The sequence below is a fragment of the Phocoena phocoena genome, chromosome 2 (assembly GCF_963924675.1).
Source record: "Phocoena phocoena chromosome 2, mPhoPho1.1, whole genome shotgun sequence".
Classification (NCBI taxonomy): Eukaryota; Metazoa; Chordata; class Mammalia; order Artiodactyla; family Phocoenidae; genus Phocoena; species Phocoena phocoena.
The window spans coordinates 2,848,265-2,866,022 of NC_089220.1; the positions used below are offsets into that span (position 1 = coordinate 2,848,265).

General features: G+C 52.0%; 1 protein-coding gene across 1 annotated transcript; it reads left to right on the top strand.

The window, feature by feature from the left end:
- Positions 1 to 11,595: 11,595 nt before the first annotated feature.
- On the top strand, positions 11,596 to 17,185 carry HSP90AA1 (heat shock protein 90 alpha family class A member 1). Its single transcript, XM_065871476.1, has 11 exons — positions 11,596 to 11,733; positions 12,241 to 12,402; positions 12,492 to 12,858; positions 13,184 to 13,317; positions 13,621 to 13,938; positions 14,157 to 14,322; positions 14,494 to 14,684; positions 14,794 to 14,941; positions 15,166 to 15,434; positions 15,748 to 16,081; positions 16,399 to 17,185. The coding sequence occupies exons 2-11, from the start codon at positions 12,241 to 12,243 to the stop codon at positions 16,506 to 16,508; spliced, it is 2,199 nt and encodes a 732-aa protein (XP_065727548.1). The 5' UTR covers positions 11,596 to 11,733; the 3' UTR covers positions 16,509 to 17,185.
- Positions 17,186 to 17,758: the final 573 nt, after the last annotated feature.

Sequence of the window (17,758 nt, forward strand, 5' to 3'; positions counted from 1 at the left end):
CCGAAGTGCCCCCTGGGTGTCGGGCGTGTGTCTGGATCCGCCGCCCAGTCTCTCTGTCTCTGGGAGCACACCCCCGTCCCACCCTCTGGGTCACCAGGCTCCCATGGGAGACAGCCCGACCTCAAGGGAGCCAGCCACGTGTGTTGCTTGTAGTGTTCAGGGTAAGGGGACTAAGGTTTAAAATTCCTGCCCTAAACGCTCCCAAGTAGCTCACCAGCCTTCCATGCCACCCTTGGAGAGAGGTGAGGGCCACAGAATGGCAAACGTTGGCGCTATCATCGCTGTTCATTCCCTTGTCTGCCCATTCTTCCTTCGTTGCACTAGCGTCACCTCAGGGCCTGCTAGGGTCCAAGCGGTGCCCAAGAGGGTGCCAGGTCCCTGCCTGAGTGCACCTGACACGCAGTACAGAGCTAGAGTACATGCGAGAAAAGTACCGGGAAGGAGCAGAAAGGCATCCAGTTCCCTGGGCTCCCAGAAGAGGAGGCTCTAGGGCACCTGCCCACGGGGGGAAAGCGCTGGGCCGGGGGTGCTGCGGGGAGGGGAGGGGGTTGGCGCGACGGGTCCAGAGACGAGAGTGCTGCTGGCCAGAGGTGGTGGTGGAATGAAGGCAGGGCCCGGCAGACTGTGCCGAGGAGTTTGGACTTGACCCCGAGGTCAAAATGAGCCATGGAGCAGGGATTCAAATCCGTGGCCAGGGGCTTCCCTGGGGGTGCAGTGGTTAAGAGTCCGCTGGCCAATGCAGGAGACACGGGTTCAAACCCTGGTCCGGGAAGCTCCCACATGCCGCGGAGCAACTAAGCCCGTGTGCCCAACTACTGAGCCTGCGATCTAGAGCCCGTGAGCCACAGCTACTGAGCCCACGTGCCACAGCTACTGAGCCTGTGCGCCTAGAGCCCGTGCTCTGCAATGAGAAGCCACCGCAGTGAGGAGCCCGCGCACCGCAATGAAGTGTAGCCCCCGCTCGCCGCAACTAGAGAAAGACCGCGCGCAGCAACGAAGTCCCAATGCAGCCAAAAATATTAAATAAATAAATTTTTAAAAACCCGTGGCCAGTAAAGACATGAAAAGATATGATTACTAATCTAGGAAATGCAAATTAAGATCACAGTGAGAGGCCACTGCACACCCACCAGGTTGGAAAACAATTTTTACTATGTCACAGCAAGTGTTACTGATGATGCAACGGGGACTCTGCTGGGAGTGTCCATTGATAACATTGTTCTGAAAACAATTTGGCTATATTGGCTGAAATTGAAGAGTTCAGTACCCAATGAAACATGGAAATGTTACTGGAACATCCACAGCAGCACTGCTTGTAATAGCAAAAATCTGGAAATAGCCCGAATGTTTACCAACAGAACAGATTCACAAACGGCAGTACAGTCGTGCGGTGGAATATTATACAACGGGAAAAACGAATAACTACAGTTATTCGAGCCAATATGAACAAACAGTGTTAAGCAAAAGTCACAGAATACATGTGATAACCGTTTATTTATGTTCAGACACATCCATCTTTTAAGGATGGACACACACACACACGCACACATGGTAAACACAGCACTTCAACATGATTGGTGGGGAATTCCCTGGCGGTCCAGCGGTTAGGACTTGGCACTCTCACTGCTGAGGGTGTGTGTTCAATCCCTGGTCAGGGAACTAAGATCCCACAAGCTGCGTGGCACAGCCAAAAAAATTTTTTTAAATAAAGCTCATTGTTTAAAAATAAATAAAGCTCAAAATTAAAAACATGATCAGTGATGTCCAATAACATTCCACAGGGTGGCCCTACATGGCTGCTAATACTACATGCTCCCTAGCTGATAGATAGATAGATATACGATAGATCACCATCCTGAGAGAATTCACTGAGTTTAATTCCCCTCACTGCTGCCATCCTCCCTGAAAAAGGAAAAACGTTGGGAGGCTTGCCAACCCTTCTGTTTTAAAGGGGGAATTTTAAAATAATAATTTTATTTATAGATTTTTTTAAAAAAAGAGATTAGACGAGATAGCATTAATGACAGGAACACCAAGGCCTCTGAGAACACAGGGGCAGGTTGCTAATCCACGGCGGGGTGGTGGGCACAGCGGCGATCACGACCGGCCGGCTTCCCGCCCCTAAGAACACCCTGGGGTTTCTAGAGCACGAAATTCTTCACCAGCCCCTTCATACACTTGTAAGGTTGAATTCCCTCGTTATTTTAATTTGGATAATGAGACTGAACGTTGACTGAAACGTCGTGTTGGGTGGATTTACTTATCCTGTATTTTTAAGTGAAATGCCAAGTTGTTGGAAGGGCTCGGAATTTACAGGCAGCATGCTGTCGGCGTGCTGCTCAGAATACTGGATCGTGACGTAGTTTAGAAATTAAAAGGTTCTTATTATACATCCAGTAGCAACTTGAACAGTGAACTCAGCACCGTATGTGTCATAACATATTCATTGGGACACAGTTGTTAAGTAACACATTTACACACGCTTGTCTGCCCTAACTTCAGAGAAGGTAGAGGGTGTTTGCAAAGTGTGGAATTTTCCAGTAGCTCATTCACTGCTCAGTTCTATGTAGTAACACCCTTGTGCCCCAGTTGATCTGCCTTGAGTGGAAAAAGTTAGAACCATATGAAGACAGATGGAACCTGCTCTGACTGTCCCATCCCTGCCCCCCTTTTCCAGATGAAGAAACTGAGACTTAAAGAGACTTGCCCCAAAGTCAGCAGAGGAGGAAAAAAAAGAGGGACAAAGAGGCAGACACCACCTCTCACCGGGCAGGGAAGAGGCAACGATGATCTGGCTCTTAAAGGAGTGGGCGTTTTCCAGGCAGGACTAGAAGAGAGAGGCAGGGGCAATGGCACAGGTGCAGAGGTGTGAAGTGGCAGGAGTCTGGGCCACAGAGGGGAACCCTTTATTGCAGGGTTTTGAGGCGAGTGGGGAGCAGGGGGAGAAGCAACAGGATCACCTCGCTGTGGAGGGCCTGGTAGGGACCCCCTCATGGGGAGTCAGTGCCAAAAACGACGACCCCATTCGTTGCCCGACCAAGCTGCCCACCACCTGGGCCACACGGGCAGAGTCCTAACTGACAGCCAGGTGACCCCTGGCTCAGTGCAGCTGGAAAGGAACTGTCAGCTCTTAGGCCAGCCAGGGACATCACACCTGCTCGTCCCCCCGCCCCGTTTCAGCTTCAGACCCACCTCACCCCACCCTGGGCACCTGCCCACCCTCTGGGCACCTGTCAGGGCAGCTGGGTCTGCTCTCCTACCAGCTGAACCAGAGGTTGCCCTAGGGTGCGTCTCAGCCTAAAGGCCTCTGCCCTTGCGTTGGCCGAGACAGAGAAGGGAACAGGGAGGGCAGAGCTGCCCCCGCCGGCCCTGCTTTAGGGCTACCACCCGGGGATCCCAGGAGATGTCAGGGAGGCTGAGAGGCCCAGGCAGGGCTGAGCACACCCCTAACTCCATCTTAAGACTCAGAAGATTCGATTTGAAGTTGGCATTTTTCTATCCTCCGGTCTTTCTTCATGTATGTGGGGTTTTAGTGGTGAAATACATATATATACAAATTATATATAATTTAATACAATATGTATGTGTGTGTGTGTGTGTGTGTGTATATATATATACACATATTAATTTTAAAAAGTTGCCTCCTGTTTTCTCAGAGTTAGTTTCATTCCTACTCAGTGGAAGGCTGGAAGCTTTGCCACGAACTCTCCAGGGTGAGACATTAATGATGGTGATCTAGGGAATTCCCTGGTGGTCCAGTGGTTAGAACTCTGTGCTCTCACTGCTGAGGGCCCAGGTTCAATCCCTGGTCAGGGAACTAAGATCCCGCAAGACGCGCGGCGTGGCCAAAAAAAAAAAAAAGAAAGAAAGAAATGATAGTGATCTAGACTGCAACTCACATAATTCTCTCTTTCCTAACTTTCCAGTTCATGAGAAATAAAGAAAAATGAAATTCCTAAACATCAAATCCATCTCCAGTTGGAGACCCCAAACACAACCAATGACCTGGCCGGTAGATGGCACCAAAGGCTAATCTGCCCATGGACGGAGGGTTCCTACCCGGTTCCTTCCAACACTCAGTTACCCCTTCTGCACAAAGATGGTAGATGGCCACCTGCTCTGTGCCCGGTTGTGAGCTGGGTTTGGGGGGTAAAGAGATGAGAAAGACAGAGTCTAATTTCAGTTCGTCCCCGTGGGCTAGAGCTGTGGAAGAGGCACCCAGACAGAAGGAGGGCTGGAGGAGGTGGCTACTTAGCTGAGCTGAGCTCCTACAAGTGTTGCCTGGAAGAGAGAAGGGTGTCCGGGAGGAGGAACTGCCCTGAGGTTCCAGGTGTGTCTGGGAAACAGCTGGCAGTGGACAGCAGGGTCGGGGACAGTAGATCAGCGCCAGGCCTTAAAGTCTGTGATGGTTTCTGTCCAGCGAATGAACGAAAGGGTGACGGGCCCTGCCACCACCATCATCCCCACCAGGGTGTGTTGGATCCCCTGCCCTGGGGTCATTCTGCAGGCCGGGAGGCTGGGAGGGGCCCGAGAAGGGAGGAGGGTGGCTGGAACAAAACCAGAAACCATCACCACCACGCTTTTACGTTCTGTCCTTCCTCCCTCTGTACCTGACTCTCTGCCATATTCTTCTTAACTTCCAGCTGACCTGATCAGGGTTGGCGGTGGCGGGCTCTGGGTGACGGGTGGGTGTCTGCAGCCAGCGTTCCCGGCCTCAGAGCTGAGAGCCCCGAGGTCATGATGTGGGCTGATGTCACACAGTGAGCGGCTGGAGGAGTGAGGGGCCCAGGAGCAGGAAGCTCTGGTAGCTGGGCCTGGGGGTCTGAATACCTAGACGGGACTCTGGCTCAGTGTCTAGGGAGCCCAGTGACATTTCTGCACCGGGAGGTGGGCAGGTGAAACCTGAATGCAGACCAGATAAACCCAGGGAGAGGTAGCTGAAGGTGGCCAGGTGACGAGGATGTGGGCAAGAGCTCCCGCAGACTTGGCAGCTGTCAGAATGTGGGGCTGAGGGAGAAGCCAACGATGACTCAGAGGCTGGAAGATGAGTTCAAGGGAAGGTGGCAGTGCTTCCGGGAAGCAGTCTGCGTTCCTGCCCAGGACCACGGGTTCCTTTAGGACCCGAGGACAGGCCTGCACTCGTAAGCGTGTTTATGGTCCATCTCCCCGCCCCTCACTAGACTGTAAGCTCCTGAAGGTGCACCCGGGGCCCGGGATTCTCCAGCTCTGTGTGCCTTGCCCCGGGGCGCAGCACACACCTGTCCTCTGCCTGACTCGGGACAGGCTCGGAAGGAGACCAGGAGGGCTGGGCGTGGGACAGGGAGGGAGAGGCCCCCACCCCTCTCCTCGGCCACACCCCACACCGCGCACTCGCGCCCACAGGCCCCCGCAGGTGCAGCCCCTGACCCCAGCCCCTTCTCTCACCCCCTCCCAGCTCCTCTGAGACTGTGGTCTTCAGGAAGTTGTGCTCCTGTCCACACACGCCCAGTTCCCTCCCGCCTGGCCGGCCCTTCCACCGTGTTCTTGGTCACATCCCCATCACCCCGTTTACTGGCCACCCATCCTCTTGGATGCCTCATAGATGTCTGCGCCTAGCATGGTGACACTGAGCCAGTCACCCCATGCTGACTGCAGCCCCCCCCGCCCCCGCACACAGGACGCCACGGGGCTCCTTCACATCACCCAGGCTGTCACCTCGCGCTCCTGGGCTCTCCCACGCCTGCCCCTTCTCCACCCACCAGGTCTGCAGGTGCAGGCCCTCCTTGGGACTCACTGGTCCAGACCTTCATCTGCACCGTGGTCGGAGTGGACACAGGTCTGACTGGGCCCCGGGGAAGGCCTCTGATACCTGCCATGGTCCTCGGGCCACATTTTGAGTCCCCTGGCTCAGGGCACTGTACGATGTGCCACCCCCTGCCTGAGGCTGCTCCGTGTCCCCCTCCCCCCATCACACGGAAGGGCTCTTCCCACTGCCACTTGCTTTTCCACCTTGCCCTCTCCCTCTTCCCCACGGACTCCTAGTAATCCTTCTAGATTTCGCTTTTGCAAGCACTGTTCCTTCTCCTTCTCCTGGGTGCCCCTCCTAGCCCAACGGCTAAAGCCCACCCTCCTCAGCTCTCAGGGAAGCCTCTGGTGGGGCCCACACCCTGCCAGCACACGGCATCTTATAAATCCACGGGTCAATGTGGTGCTGGCTGCACGTGTGCCTCCACCACGAGGGCAGCGACCTGATTGCCGCCCAGTGTGTCCCAGGGCCTGGACACGGGCTTTCAGTAGATGGGCTTAAATGAATGGTGCTCATTAAACGAGACACCATTTCCTCTATCGAAACTGGCAAACAAGTTTTTTCCGGCCACACTCAGTGCTGACAACGGTGGGACAGCAGGGGGAGGGAGTGTTCGCCGTCCCCTCTTCTGGTGACAGCATGTCAGGAAGCAACCTGCCCCCTCCCAGACTTCCAGGAGAGGCTGCCCAACGTGCGCTTTGAAGGATGGGTTAAAATTTGCCAGAAGAAATAAAATTTTGGTCAACAGGAAAATTTTATAGTCAACAGGAAAACTGGTTTGCTCTGTGGAAATCTACCTTAGAGCTGATTCTAAAACACATATGGCCAGAAACAGAGGGCTGGCCCCCTTCCCTTGCTCGCAGCATTCATCACCGCCTTTGGGTCTCTACTCTCAGCCCTCCCTTCCCTCTCAAACTTGAGCCCAAACCCAGCAGATGGTCACTAGCGCAGGACAGCATCCTGGTGCTTCTGTGGCTGCCAGTATGGTCACCCTGTCTCCCTGCTCTCCGTCAAGGGAACAACAGTGCCCCCATCCCCTCAGCACTCACTGCGTGCTAGGCACTAAGGTTTCCTGTGGATTAGCTCGGGGCATCCTCCCACATCCCTGTTGTAGAGATGAGATGACCTAAGCACAGAGAGGTTGCGTAGCTTGCTCAAAGTCACACAGCCAACTGCAGACTGTGCTATAACAGACATCCTGCTCCAAGTCAACTGTACCTCTTTCCAAAGTATGGATTTTCCAATATAGTTATAATTTGATTGTAAACACTTCTCCAAGGTCATTGCTACACATCAATTTTTTTAAAAACAGCTTTATGAGATATAATTGACATGGAATAAAATGCACATGTTTAAAGTACAATTTGATATGCTTTGAGATAGGCAAACACCCGTGAAATCACTCCTGCAATCGAGATAGTGATCAGATTCATCACCTAAAGTTTCCTCATACCAAGGGACTTCCCCAGTGGTCCAGTGGCTAAGACTCCGCGCTCCAGATTCAGGGCACCTGGGTTCAATCCCTGGTCAGGGAACTAGATCCCACATGCTGCAACTGAAAGTTTCCTCATGCCGAATCCCTCCCTCCTGCTCCTGTCGGCCACACTCAGCCAGGCAACCACTGATCCGCTGTCACTACAGTTTGCGTTTCCTAAAATTTTATGTAAACGACTGGCATCTTTCCCTCAGCATAATTATTTTGCATAGAGAACATTTACCAAGATAGACCATAATCTGGGCCATAAACCAATAAATTAAAGGATTCAAATCCTGCAAAATATGTTCTCTGACCACAGTGGAATTAAATATTAGAAATCAGTAACAAGGGCTTCCCTGGTGGCACAGTGGTTAGGAATCCACCTGCCAATGCAGAGGACACGGGTTCGAGCCCTGGTCTGGGAAGATCCCACATGCTGTGGAGCAACTAAGCCGGTGCGCCACAACTACTGAGCCTGCGCTCTAGAGCCCACATGCCGCAACTGCTGAAGCCCTAGAGCCCATGCTCCGCAACAAGGGAAGCCACCGCAATGAGCAGCCCTCACAGCACAATGAAAAGTAGCCCCCACTTGCCGCAATTAGAGAAAGCCTGTGTGCAGAAACAAAGACCTAACACAACCAAAAAAAAAAAAAAAAAAAAAATCAGTAACGAAAAAGACATCTGGAGAACCTCCAAGTATTTGGAAACTAACACATTTATAAATTACCCATGGGTCAAAGAAGAAATCAAAAGGAAAATCAGAAAATTATTTATTTACTTTAATACACATGTATACAGCAGTTACTGTGTGCCAGGCCCTGTCTCGGGCCATTTCCAAAAACAGAATGTGCTCATTTAGGCCTCAGAACAACCCTATGAGGAAGACACTTGCACACCCATTTTTCGGACACTGAACCCAAGGCACAGAGGGAGTAGGTGACTTGCCTGGGTCACGCACATAGGCGGTGGCAGAGCTGGGATTTGAATCTGGGACACCTGCATCCAGGGTCCGTGCCTTGTGTCCCACTTTATCGATGGAGGGACACTGAAAGGTTTCAAATGGTAGAGAAAAATGGTCAGATTCCTGACAGCAAGATCACTTTGGGATGAGTTCAACAAATATTTAGGAGCTAAATCTGCAGGACTTGGAGATGTGTTAGTGTTGAGAGAGCAGGAGACGGCTGGGTGCAAAAGGAAGAAGTGAGAGTGGACGTTAGGGCTGGAGGTCTCAGCAGTGCCCATGCCAGGAGGGAAGAGGCCCCACATCCTGAGGACCTGTTTCCATCAGGGGATGGGCGGGGCCTGGTAGAAAGGTAAGATGGGGGTGCGCAGGGGTCCCTAAGGAAATTCTTGCGGAAGGTCCACTAGAACACTGAGAGGGGATGGTGTTTCAGGTGGAAGGAAGGGTGTATGCACGGCGCTGTGGGGGCAGCTTGTGGAGTCAGGTTTAAAAGGAGAGCGATGCGGAGCACAGCGGGAACTGAGCACCGGTGGGCAGCAGGGGCACCCACAAGGCCTGGCAGGCCTAGGTAAGGAGCTGTCTTTCTCTCTGGAGTGACGGGGTGTCAGCCAGTGTCTGGGGAGTGTGTGCAGGAGGGGACTGACGGGGCCAGATCTGGGCTCTCACAGCTCGCCCCAGCTACAGAGCGGAGACACACCAGAGCAGAGGCAGGAAGCAGTCTGGCGGCTACGAAGGGCTTCCAGGTGAGCAGCTTCCAAGCACTGGGGGAGGGGTGGGGAACGAGGATGGAGGAAAGTGGACAGACTCAAGAGGTATCTAGGAGATAGAAGTGGCAGGGACCACGCCAGGTCCCCTGCGGGGATGCCTGGGGTTCTAGAAGGTGGTGGGATAGTCATCTGGCTAGTGAGCCCTGGAAAAAAGCCAGGTAGGTGGGGGAAGTGAGGTCAGCACCCGAGTCTGGAGTTGGAAGAGGGCCAGCGAAAGGCCAGGGGGAGAGGACGAGTCTGAAGAGGGGGCAGCGAAGGAGCAGCGGGGACGAGGGAAACCCCAGCGTGCTGCTGGTATAACCAAGCGGAGGGGTCGGGAGGGCACCGGCGGTTGGTGTGGAACCGGTCCCAGGCGTCTGGAGGGACGAGACCAAAATTATCCTTGTACTCAGCGACTGAGGTCGGCAGGCAGGCAGGCAGGCGAGAGCCGGAGCGCAAGAGGATTTGGAAGAAGGGTATTAAGGCCGGAGCTTGCTGGGAAACCCTGGCTCCCCAAGCGGCCTCTGGAGGAGAGGGGAGAAAGCTCCAGAAACCGAGAATTTCACAGCCGGGGCCTTGAACGGCTCATCTACAAGAAATCTTACACCTCCCGGGCAGTGGCCCGAGTGGAGTGGAAAGATGCGGGCCGGGTCTCCGAGTCAGGAGAACAGGAGGGCGGCTGCCGGGCTACAGGAGGGGAGCCCTTGCGCGGCTGACAGTGGCAGTGGCGACAACGAAACTTCAGCGCTACCACCCCATCTCCCCTCCCCCGCTCCCTCTCCTCTTCCTCCCCCCTGCCCGCCCCCAGCCCAGGCCGCAGGGAAAATCCGGGCCGCCGGGAGCTTCCACACACAGCTGGGGCTAGAAACACATTTTACAACGCACCCCAGCGAACGATAACAACCCCCATCTACCCTCACCACGTGGCTGGTAGTTTCCAGTCTATTTTGCCTGTTTTAACGATAGTCAGGACGCCCTGCGTTGATTTCACTGCCTCCTGAAGGGTCTCCAGCCCCAGCGGAGAACCCTGTTGCTGGAAAAGCTGGGTTTCTCTGGAGACTAGGAAGTGGAGGGAGTCGTCAGTCAAGTTTGTTTACAACCTAAGGAGCTTCCAGATTGTTCCGGGGGGAGGGGGGCAATGGTGGGAGGAGTTAGAGACAAAGGAGCCGGGAGGAGGGGGAGGGTTTACCGGGAGAGGCCTGGGCGGGGCAGGGGTGCGCTGCCGGGCGTTGGTTTCCTCAACGGTGAACAGCCCCCGTCCCCGCTTACTGACCTGGGTGAAGCCCAAAGACGCCACCCCGCCTCCAAAATTCTTCCGTGATCTGGCACTATTCTAAACACGTTTGGAATTCCCATTTAGAAATTGGCTTTTAAAGCAAGTTAATCACCCCAACCATGAATTACATACTTCGTATGGAAACCTCAAACTACACAAAAGAATAAGTAAAAGAGATCTTTACAAAATCATTTTGCGCGTAGCTGGGTCAGTTTGCATGGTCACCACGTCCCGAAATTCCAGACTAGGACCCGCAACGCGTTGAAGGATACGGTTTTACAACAAACCCAAAGTAGGTACAAGTCCCCAAGGGACCGAGCAAGAGCTGGGAGAATTCCGTATTTTGTGTCCGTTTCAACATTTCTTCCTGGTCGCAGCGAGGCCTAAGGACAGGACCAGTCCCCAAATACGAGCGGTGGCCTGCCTTGAGGTGGGGTCTATAGCGATGTGTAGGGAAGCCCTCGTTCCCCATCCCACCTCAGCTTCAGAAACAGCTGCACGGGAGCCCCACGAGGCCCAGGGGACTTTGCTCCCCATGCACATACGCGGGTCACCCCTCGCTCACACACCTCTGCACCCCACATCCAGGCCGGAGCCCCGGGCCTCCGCATAACGAGGCTCTGGCAGGCACCTGTTACCAGAATTGCTGTACCCTGAACCCATAATCGCTGACCCCGGCAAAAAAGTGCGCCCCGTACCTCCCGACCCAGCCCTGGATGCCCAATCGCTGCCCCGGGCCCCCAAACCCCTAACCGTGGCTCTGAGCCTCTGATCAGTGCGCCGGGCGTATACATGTGACACGGGACCGGACCCCTCACCCCTGCTTCGATTTCCTACATGCGGCCTCAAGGCCCCCAACCTGGCCCCGGGCCCCCAGTTTCGGGCCCTGACGGTGGAGGACCCGAAGATTCCACAACCTGGGGACACGTTTTAACCACTGAGAGTTTACTTTTCTGCACTTCACAGAGCCGCGAGCACGGGCACTCAGTCCCCGGGCACTCAGTCCCCGGTCGCACTCCCCGCGGCCTGGACAGGGTCGGCGGTTCACCAGGGCGGCCGTTGGGCCGACGCGCGCAGAGCAGGGGTCGTGGGGGCGGGGCCGACGGCGCGCAGAACGCCGCGGGCGCGGGGGCGGGGCTCGGGGTGATGGCCCCGGAAGGCGCGAGACCTTCCCGAGAGCTCCGGGCCGCGCAGGCGTCCTGCGGTCCGCGCGGGCGCGCGCGGCGCGGCCGTGAGGGGCGGGGCGCGAGGGCGTGGGGCCGCGCGGGCCCAGGGTAGGGGCGGGCGGCGTCCAGGGCGCAGGCGCAGGCGCGCGGCCGCGGCGGCGGTTGGGGAGGGTTCTTCCGGAAGGTTCGGGAGGCTTCTGGAAAAGGCGCCGCGCGCTGGGCGGGCTCGCCTCTATATAAGGGAGGCGCGGGGACGGCGCGCCAGTTGCTTGTACGTCCTGGTGCTGCGTCGCTGCGGAGCCTTTGCGGTCCTTTAGCCGAGGTGAGGGGGCGGCGGGCGGGGGCTCTTCGCGCGGGGGCCTCCGAAGGGGGTGGACTCCACGGTGGGGGGGGCTCCACGGGGATCCGGGGCCGGGCGGGAGACGGCGGCGGGTGCAACCACCTCCGCCGGGGCCCCTCGGCAGGCGGTGCCGGGGCGGCCGTGGCGTCTCGCAGGCCTCGGGCCTGCTGCGGCCTTTCCTCCCCTCCCCCCTGCGGGAGCGGGCGGGCCTTGGGGCTCTGGGGGAGCGGGGGCGGGGGCCTGGGTTCTGCGCCTTGGGAGGAGTCCCCGGGCCCGGTTCCCAGCCGGCGGAGGGGGGGGGAGGTGTCATGGCGGAGTCGCGCGGGAGCGGCGCCCGTGCGGCCGGCGTGGGCTGCGGCGGCTCTGGGGCCCCGGAATGAGGTCATCCCTTTGTCAGCCGGCGCCTCGTGCGCGCACCGGCCTCCGAAGCGGGCGCGGGACGTGGCGGGACCCCGTCCGGCGGCCTCACTGGCTCCGTGTCCTCTCCAGATGCCCGAGGAAACCCAGACCCAAGACCAGCCGATGGAGGAGGAGGAGGTGGAGACGTTCGCCTTCCAGGCGGAAATTGCCCAGTTGATGTCGCTGATCATCAACACATTCTACTCGAATAAAGAGATCTTTTTGAGGGAGCTTATTTCAAATTCGTCCGACGTAAGTCAGTGTAGAATTTGGATTTAGTTTCGGTATAAAATTAACCGTTTAAGAGGCCTTGTGCGTAATATTCTGTGTTTTTTGACTAGGCTCTGGACAAGATCAGGTATGAGAGCTTGACAGATCCCAGTAAACTAGATTCTGGGAAAGAGTTGCACATTAACCTCATTCCGAACAAGCAGGATCGGACGCTCACTATTGTGGACACCGGGATTGGAATGACCAAGGCCGATTTGATCAACAATCTTGGTACCATTGCCAAGTCTGGGACCAAGGCGTTCATGGAGGCTTTGCAGGCTGGTGCAGATATTTCTATGATTGGCCAGTTTGGTGTCGGGTTTTATTCGGCCTATTTGGTGGCCGAGAAAGTGACCGTTATCACCAAACATAACGATGATGAGCAGTATGCCTGGGAGTCTTCTGCAGGAGGATCCTTCACAGTGAGGACTGATACAGGTGGGCATCCGGTAGACATCTTCCTGGGTCAGTGGTTTGTGGAGGGTGGGGTGCTGTAGGCAGTGGACCCCTGAAGGTGCTGTGAAGTTTGTGTTAAACAAAAAAAAACAAATTTGTGTTTTCCTTAAGTGGGATAGCCTGTTCTTGAGGTGGTTTATCTTGGCCATTAACTGCTCTGGGAGTCTTTCCGTTAGCAGTAAGGGTAAACCCCTGCTTCATAGATGTTGAAATGAGTGCTAGGAGAGCTAAATTGATGCTCTAGTTCCTTAACCTTGATTAGGCCATTGAGATTGAAATTGAGCTCGTTTCTCCATTTCCTTTTCAGGAGAACCTATGGGTCGTGGAACAAAAGTTATTCTGCATCTTAAAGAAGACCAAACTGAGTACTTAGAGGAACGGAGAATAAAGGAGATCGTGAAGAAGCACTCCCAGTTTATTGGCTATCCCATCACTCTCTTTGTGAGTTTCTGTATATTTTTCACGTAGGTAACCAAAGCGACGCAGTTGAAATCTTTAGTCCTTGGAGTCCTTGATAAAAGAAGAGTTGTGAATTTGCAGTGTTTATTGGGCTGGTGGGTGGAGCTCTGTCTTGCTCTGCCCAGGCACCCAGGCCTATTGAGATACATCAGGAACTGATGAGAAGCTTTCTGGCTACTTACTGCTTTCAGTTGGTTTGGGGTGTAAGTGCCTCAGTGCTGTTTAGCTTATTTTTTTTAGTTCTGGGCTGGAGAGATGATGTGAGTTTACTTACGTCTTTTGAAGGTGGAGAAGGAACGTGATAAAGAAGTCAGTGATGATGAGGCAGAAGAAAAGGAAGACGAAGAAGAAAAGGAAAAAGAAGAAAAGGAGTCTGAGGACAAACCTGAGATAGAAGATGTTGGCTCTGATGAAGAGGAAGAAGAAAAGAAGGATGGTGACAAGAAGAAGAAGAAGAAGATCAAGGAGAAATACATTGATCAAGAAGAACTGAACAAAACAAAGCCGATTTGGACCAGAAATCCTGATGACATTAGTAATGAAGAGTATGGAGAGTTCTACAAGAGCTTGACCAACGACTGGGAAGATCACTTGGCAGTGAAGGTGAGTGCTGAGAGCTTCAAAGCTAGTGTCTGCAGGTGGTCTGCCTCAAGCTGTTAAATTTGAGGGTGGTTTCTGGCAGCTTTCTCTTGCCCACTGCCCCATCCTTCTCCCGAAGTCTTGAAGTTATGTAACTGCAAGTGTTTGGCTCTGGGGTTTAAGTGGTACCTGTTGGTGAAAGCTGATTGCGTTGTCTTGATCTTGGCTGTGTTTTATTACAGCATTTTTCAGTTGAAGGACAGTTGGAATTCAGAGCTCTTCTTTTTGTCCCAAGACGTGCTCCCTTTGACCTGTTCGAAAACAGAAAGAAAAAGAACAACATTAAGTTGTATGTTCGCAGAGTTTTCATCATGGACAACTGCGAGGAGCTGATCCCTGAGTATCTGAGTAAGTGCGGTTGGGCGTAAAGAGCGGTCGCCGTCACAGGTCAGAGTTCAGCCTATCAACTCCCGATTTTTAAAGGGGAAAAAAATCGTTCGTCTGTGGTTTCTCAGGTTTATGTTTTTTGTCGATTTTGTCCTGGGAGTGACCTTGAGCGCATTTGGTCTGTTTTTTCAGACTTCATCAGAGGCGTGGTGGACTCGGAGGATCTCCCTTTAAACATTTCCCGTGAGATGTTGCAACAAAGCAAAATTTTGAAAGTTATTAGGAAGAATTTGGTCAAAAAATGCTTAGAACTCTTCACTGAACTGGCAGAAGATAAAGAGAACTACAAGAAGTTTTATGAGCAGTTCTCTAAAAACATTAAGGTTAGTTGTAAACACACGTGACCATTAGGACTGGTAGTCAAACTGGCTTCTCGTTTTAAATGATTTTTTAATGCAGAGAAAGTCTTCCTAAAGCTCACCTGTTTTTCAGCTTGGAATACATGAAGATTCGCAAAATCGAAAGAAACTTTCGGAGCTGTTGCGGTACTACACTTCTGCTTCTGGTGATGAGATGGTTTCCCTCAAGGACTACTGCACAAGAATGAAGGAAAACCAGAAACACATCTATTACATCACAGGTAATGGGCAGTAAATGTTAGTCGTATCTTTGTGCTTGTGATTCCATAGGAGCAGTTGGGTGTGTTTTCTACCCATGTGGTGTTACATATAAATTAGTAAGGGTTGCTATAGGCAACATAGTGTGAGCTAGCTCTTGTCTGTGGTTAGATCAAACTACATAGGAAAAAAGAAAAGGAAATGAAACTGCTTCCTGTTAAGGATCTGAAGCTTTTTCACACATCAGGTGAGACTAAGGACCAGGTAGCTAACTCGGCCTTTGTGGAGCGTCTTCGGAAGCATGGCTTGGAAGTGATCTACATGATCGAGCCTATTGATGAGTATTGTGTGCAACAGCTGAAGGAGTTTGAGGGGAAGACCTTAGTGTCAGTCACCAAAGAGGGCCTGGAACTTCCAGAGGACGAAGAAGAGAAAAAGAAACAGGAAGAGAAGAAGACAAAGTTCGAAAACCTCTGCAAAATCATGAAGGACATCTTGGAGAAGAAAGTTGAAAAGGTGTGTATACAGTCTTCTCACCTACATTTAAAAGGAGTGTCAGGTGTTTTGCAAACTGAAGTTTTCTTAACTTACTAATAGAAAACTTGAGCATTTCCATTTAATGATGGATATAGATCTCAAGATCCTTAAAGACTTCAAGTGTAAGAGAACTCACAGGAAGAAAGCGTCAGGTATCTGAGTTTGCAAATAGCATTTCTGATTCGTCGATACTGAAGTTCCTTAGATGTTCATAATAAAGCTGATAACAAGTACTTACAAGTTAGAATATGAAATCTTCTTAGGCCTAGTTATCACTGTGTTTTGATTGTAGGTGGTCGTGTCTAACCGATTGGTGACATCCCCGTGCTGCATTGTCACAAGCACATATGGCTGGACAGCAAACATGGAAAGGATCATGAAGGCTCAGGCGCTGAGAGACAACTCAACAATGGGTTACATGGCAGCGAAGAAGCACCTGGAGATAAACCCTGACCATTCCATCATTGAGACCTTGAGGCAAAAGGCAGAGGCTGACAAGAATGACAAGTCTGTGAAGGATCTGGTCATCCTGCTGTACGAAACGGCTCTCCTGTCTTCTGGCTTCAGTCTGGAGGATCCCCAGACACATGCCAACAGGATCTATAGGATGATCAAACTTGGTCTTGGTAAGCCTTGTGCAAATACCACGTGTCAGTACTATTGGGGGAAAAGCTTAAACACATGACTGACGAAAAGGGTAACATAATTTTCAGCAATTTGATCAAAGTTGGGCTGTCCCATTCAGTTTGGGAAACCCTAAGTCACGTGAGTTAAAAACGGGTGTAAAATAGGCTTTTTTTTTATTGTACAGGATAAAGAATGAAACAGGGTCATACACCCTGTAAATTAATTGCTCAGCCTTGGAAAGTGGGTATGAACGGGGAGTGTTGGGATAGTTAGGTGGCTTTAGGAAATCTAATCCATGGTGTTTATTTCCAAAAAGGTATTGATGAAGATGACCCCACTGCTGATGACAGCAGTGCTGCTGTAACTGAGGAGATGCCGCCCCTCGAAGGAGACGATGACACGTCCCGCATGGAAGAAGTAGACTGAGCTCTGCCTGAGGATTACGTGGCCGCGTGTTCAACACTCTTGTTTTCATTTCTTCTGATAATATGTTTTCAAGTATTTCTTTATTTTTGTTAACATTTAAAAACCTGTATGGCATGACAGCTACTTAAGGGGAAGATAAGATTTCTTTCTACTAAGTGTGATACTGTGATACTTTAGGCACTAAAAGCAGAGCTAGTTTTTTTCTAGTTTCATGTTGGCTTATTTTAACAGACGGAAGTAGCGTTTGTTGTAAGGTGTATGTAACCTACGTTAACTTCATGGTCTGAAGTGTTTAGCTATCAAGCGGATTCTTTAGTAGACCGAATCTTGTGTCGCTGAAGTGTTCTGAAGTATATACCTTGATGTTTAAAAGAAAATACTTCTTAAAGCAACTTTCATCTTCTGGGATTTACTTTTTAAACCTTCCATCGCCTGTATTGACTGCATGTGCCAGACCCCTAGTATGTTCAACTGAACCAACTCGATGGGAGTCACTGTCCATACATAGGGCTTGTTTTCCACAGAAAAGTGGTGTTGAGAGTAGCAGAATTATAAGCCTATCTAGGCATGTTGTAAAGCTGTTTGAAAAGTGACTCGGAGCAAGTTTTGTGAATGGAGACATAGTGCTCAAGTCACATTCTGCTTTAAAAGTTGTAACAAATACAGATAAATTAAAAAGAACTTATGTGAAAATGTCTTATTTTGGAGGGGGGGAGAGTATAGATGACGGGATGGTCCCAGAATGTAAAATGTTAGGTGTGTACATCTTGCCTGCGAGGAGCCAAGGAAGTAGCTGATTGGTGTTGACTGCCGGAGTCTTACTACTGCGATCTTCCCAGGGTGGGGGATGAGCATACGTTCTCGTGACGTGTTTTTTGGGGATTTTTGTTTTTGTTTTTGTTTTTGGCTGTGCAGCATGCAGGATCTTAGGTGGGATCTTAGTTCCCTGACCAGGGATTGAACCCACACCCCCTGCAGTGGAAGCTTGGAGTCTTAACTACTGGACGACCAGGGAATTCCCAGAGCATATATCCTTAAGAGACAGAGATGAGAACAGGTGAATCTGACACTATGTGTTAAATTTCCTAATAACAGCCATTGTCCCGTAGGATTTTCATGTCCAAACTGTGCTTTGACGGTATTTGTGAAACGTATCTGATGCCCTGAATATCGTCTCTGAACTGCCTTGGCCTTAGGAATGTCTGGAAGTTCTGTACCACGCGTACTTAATGAGTGCCGTTCCACCTGAA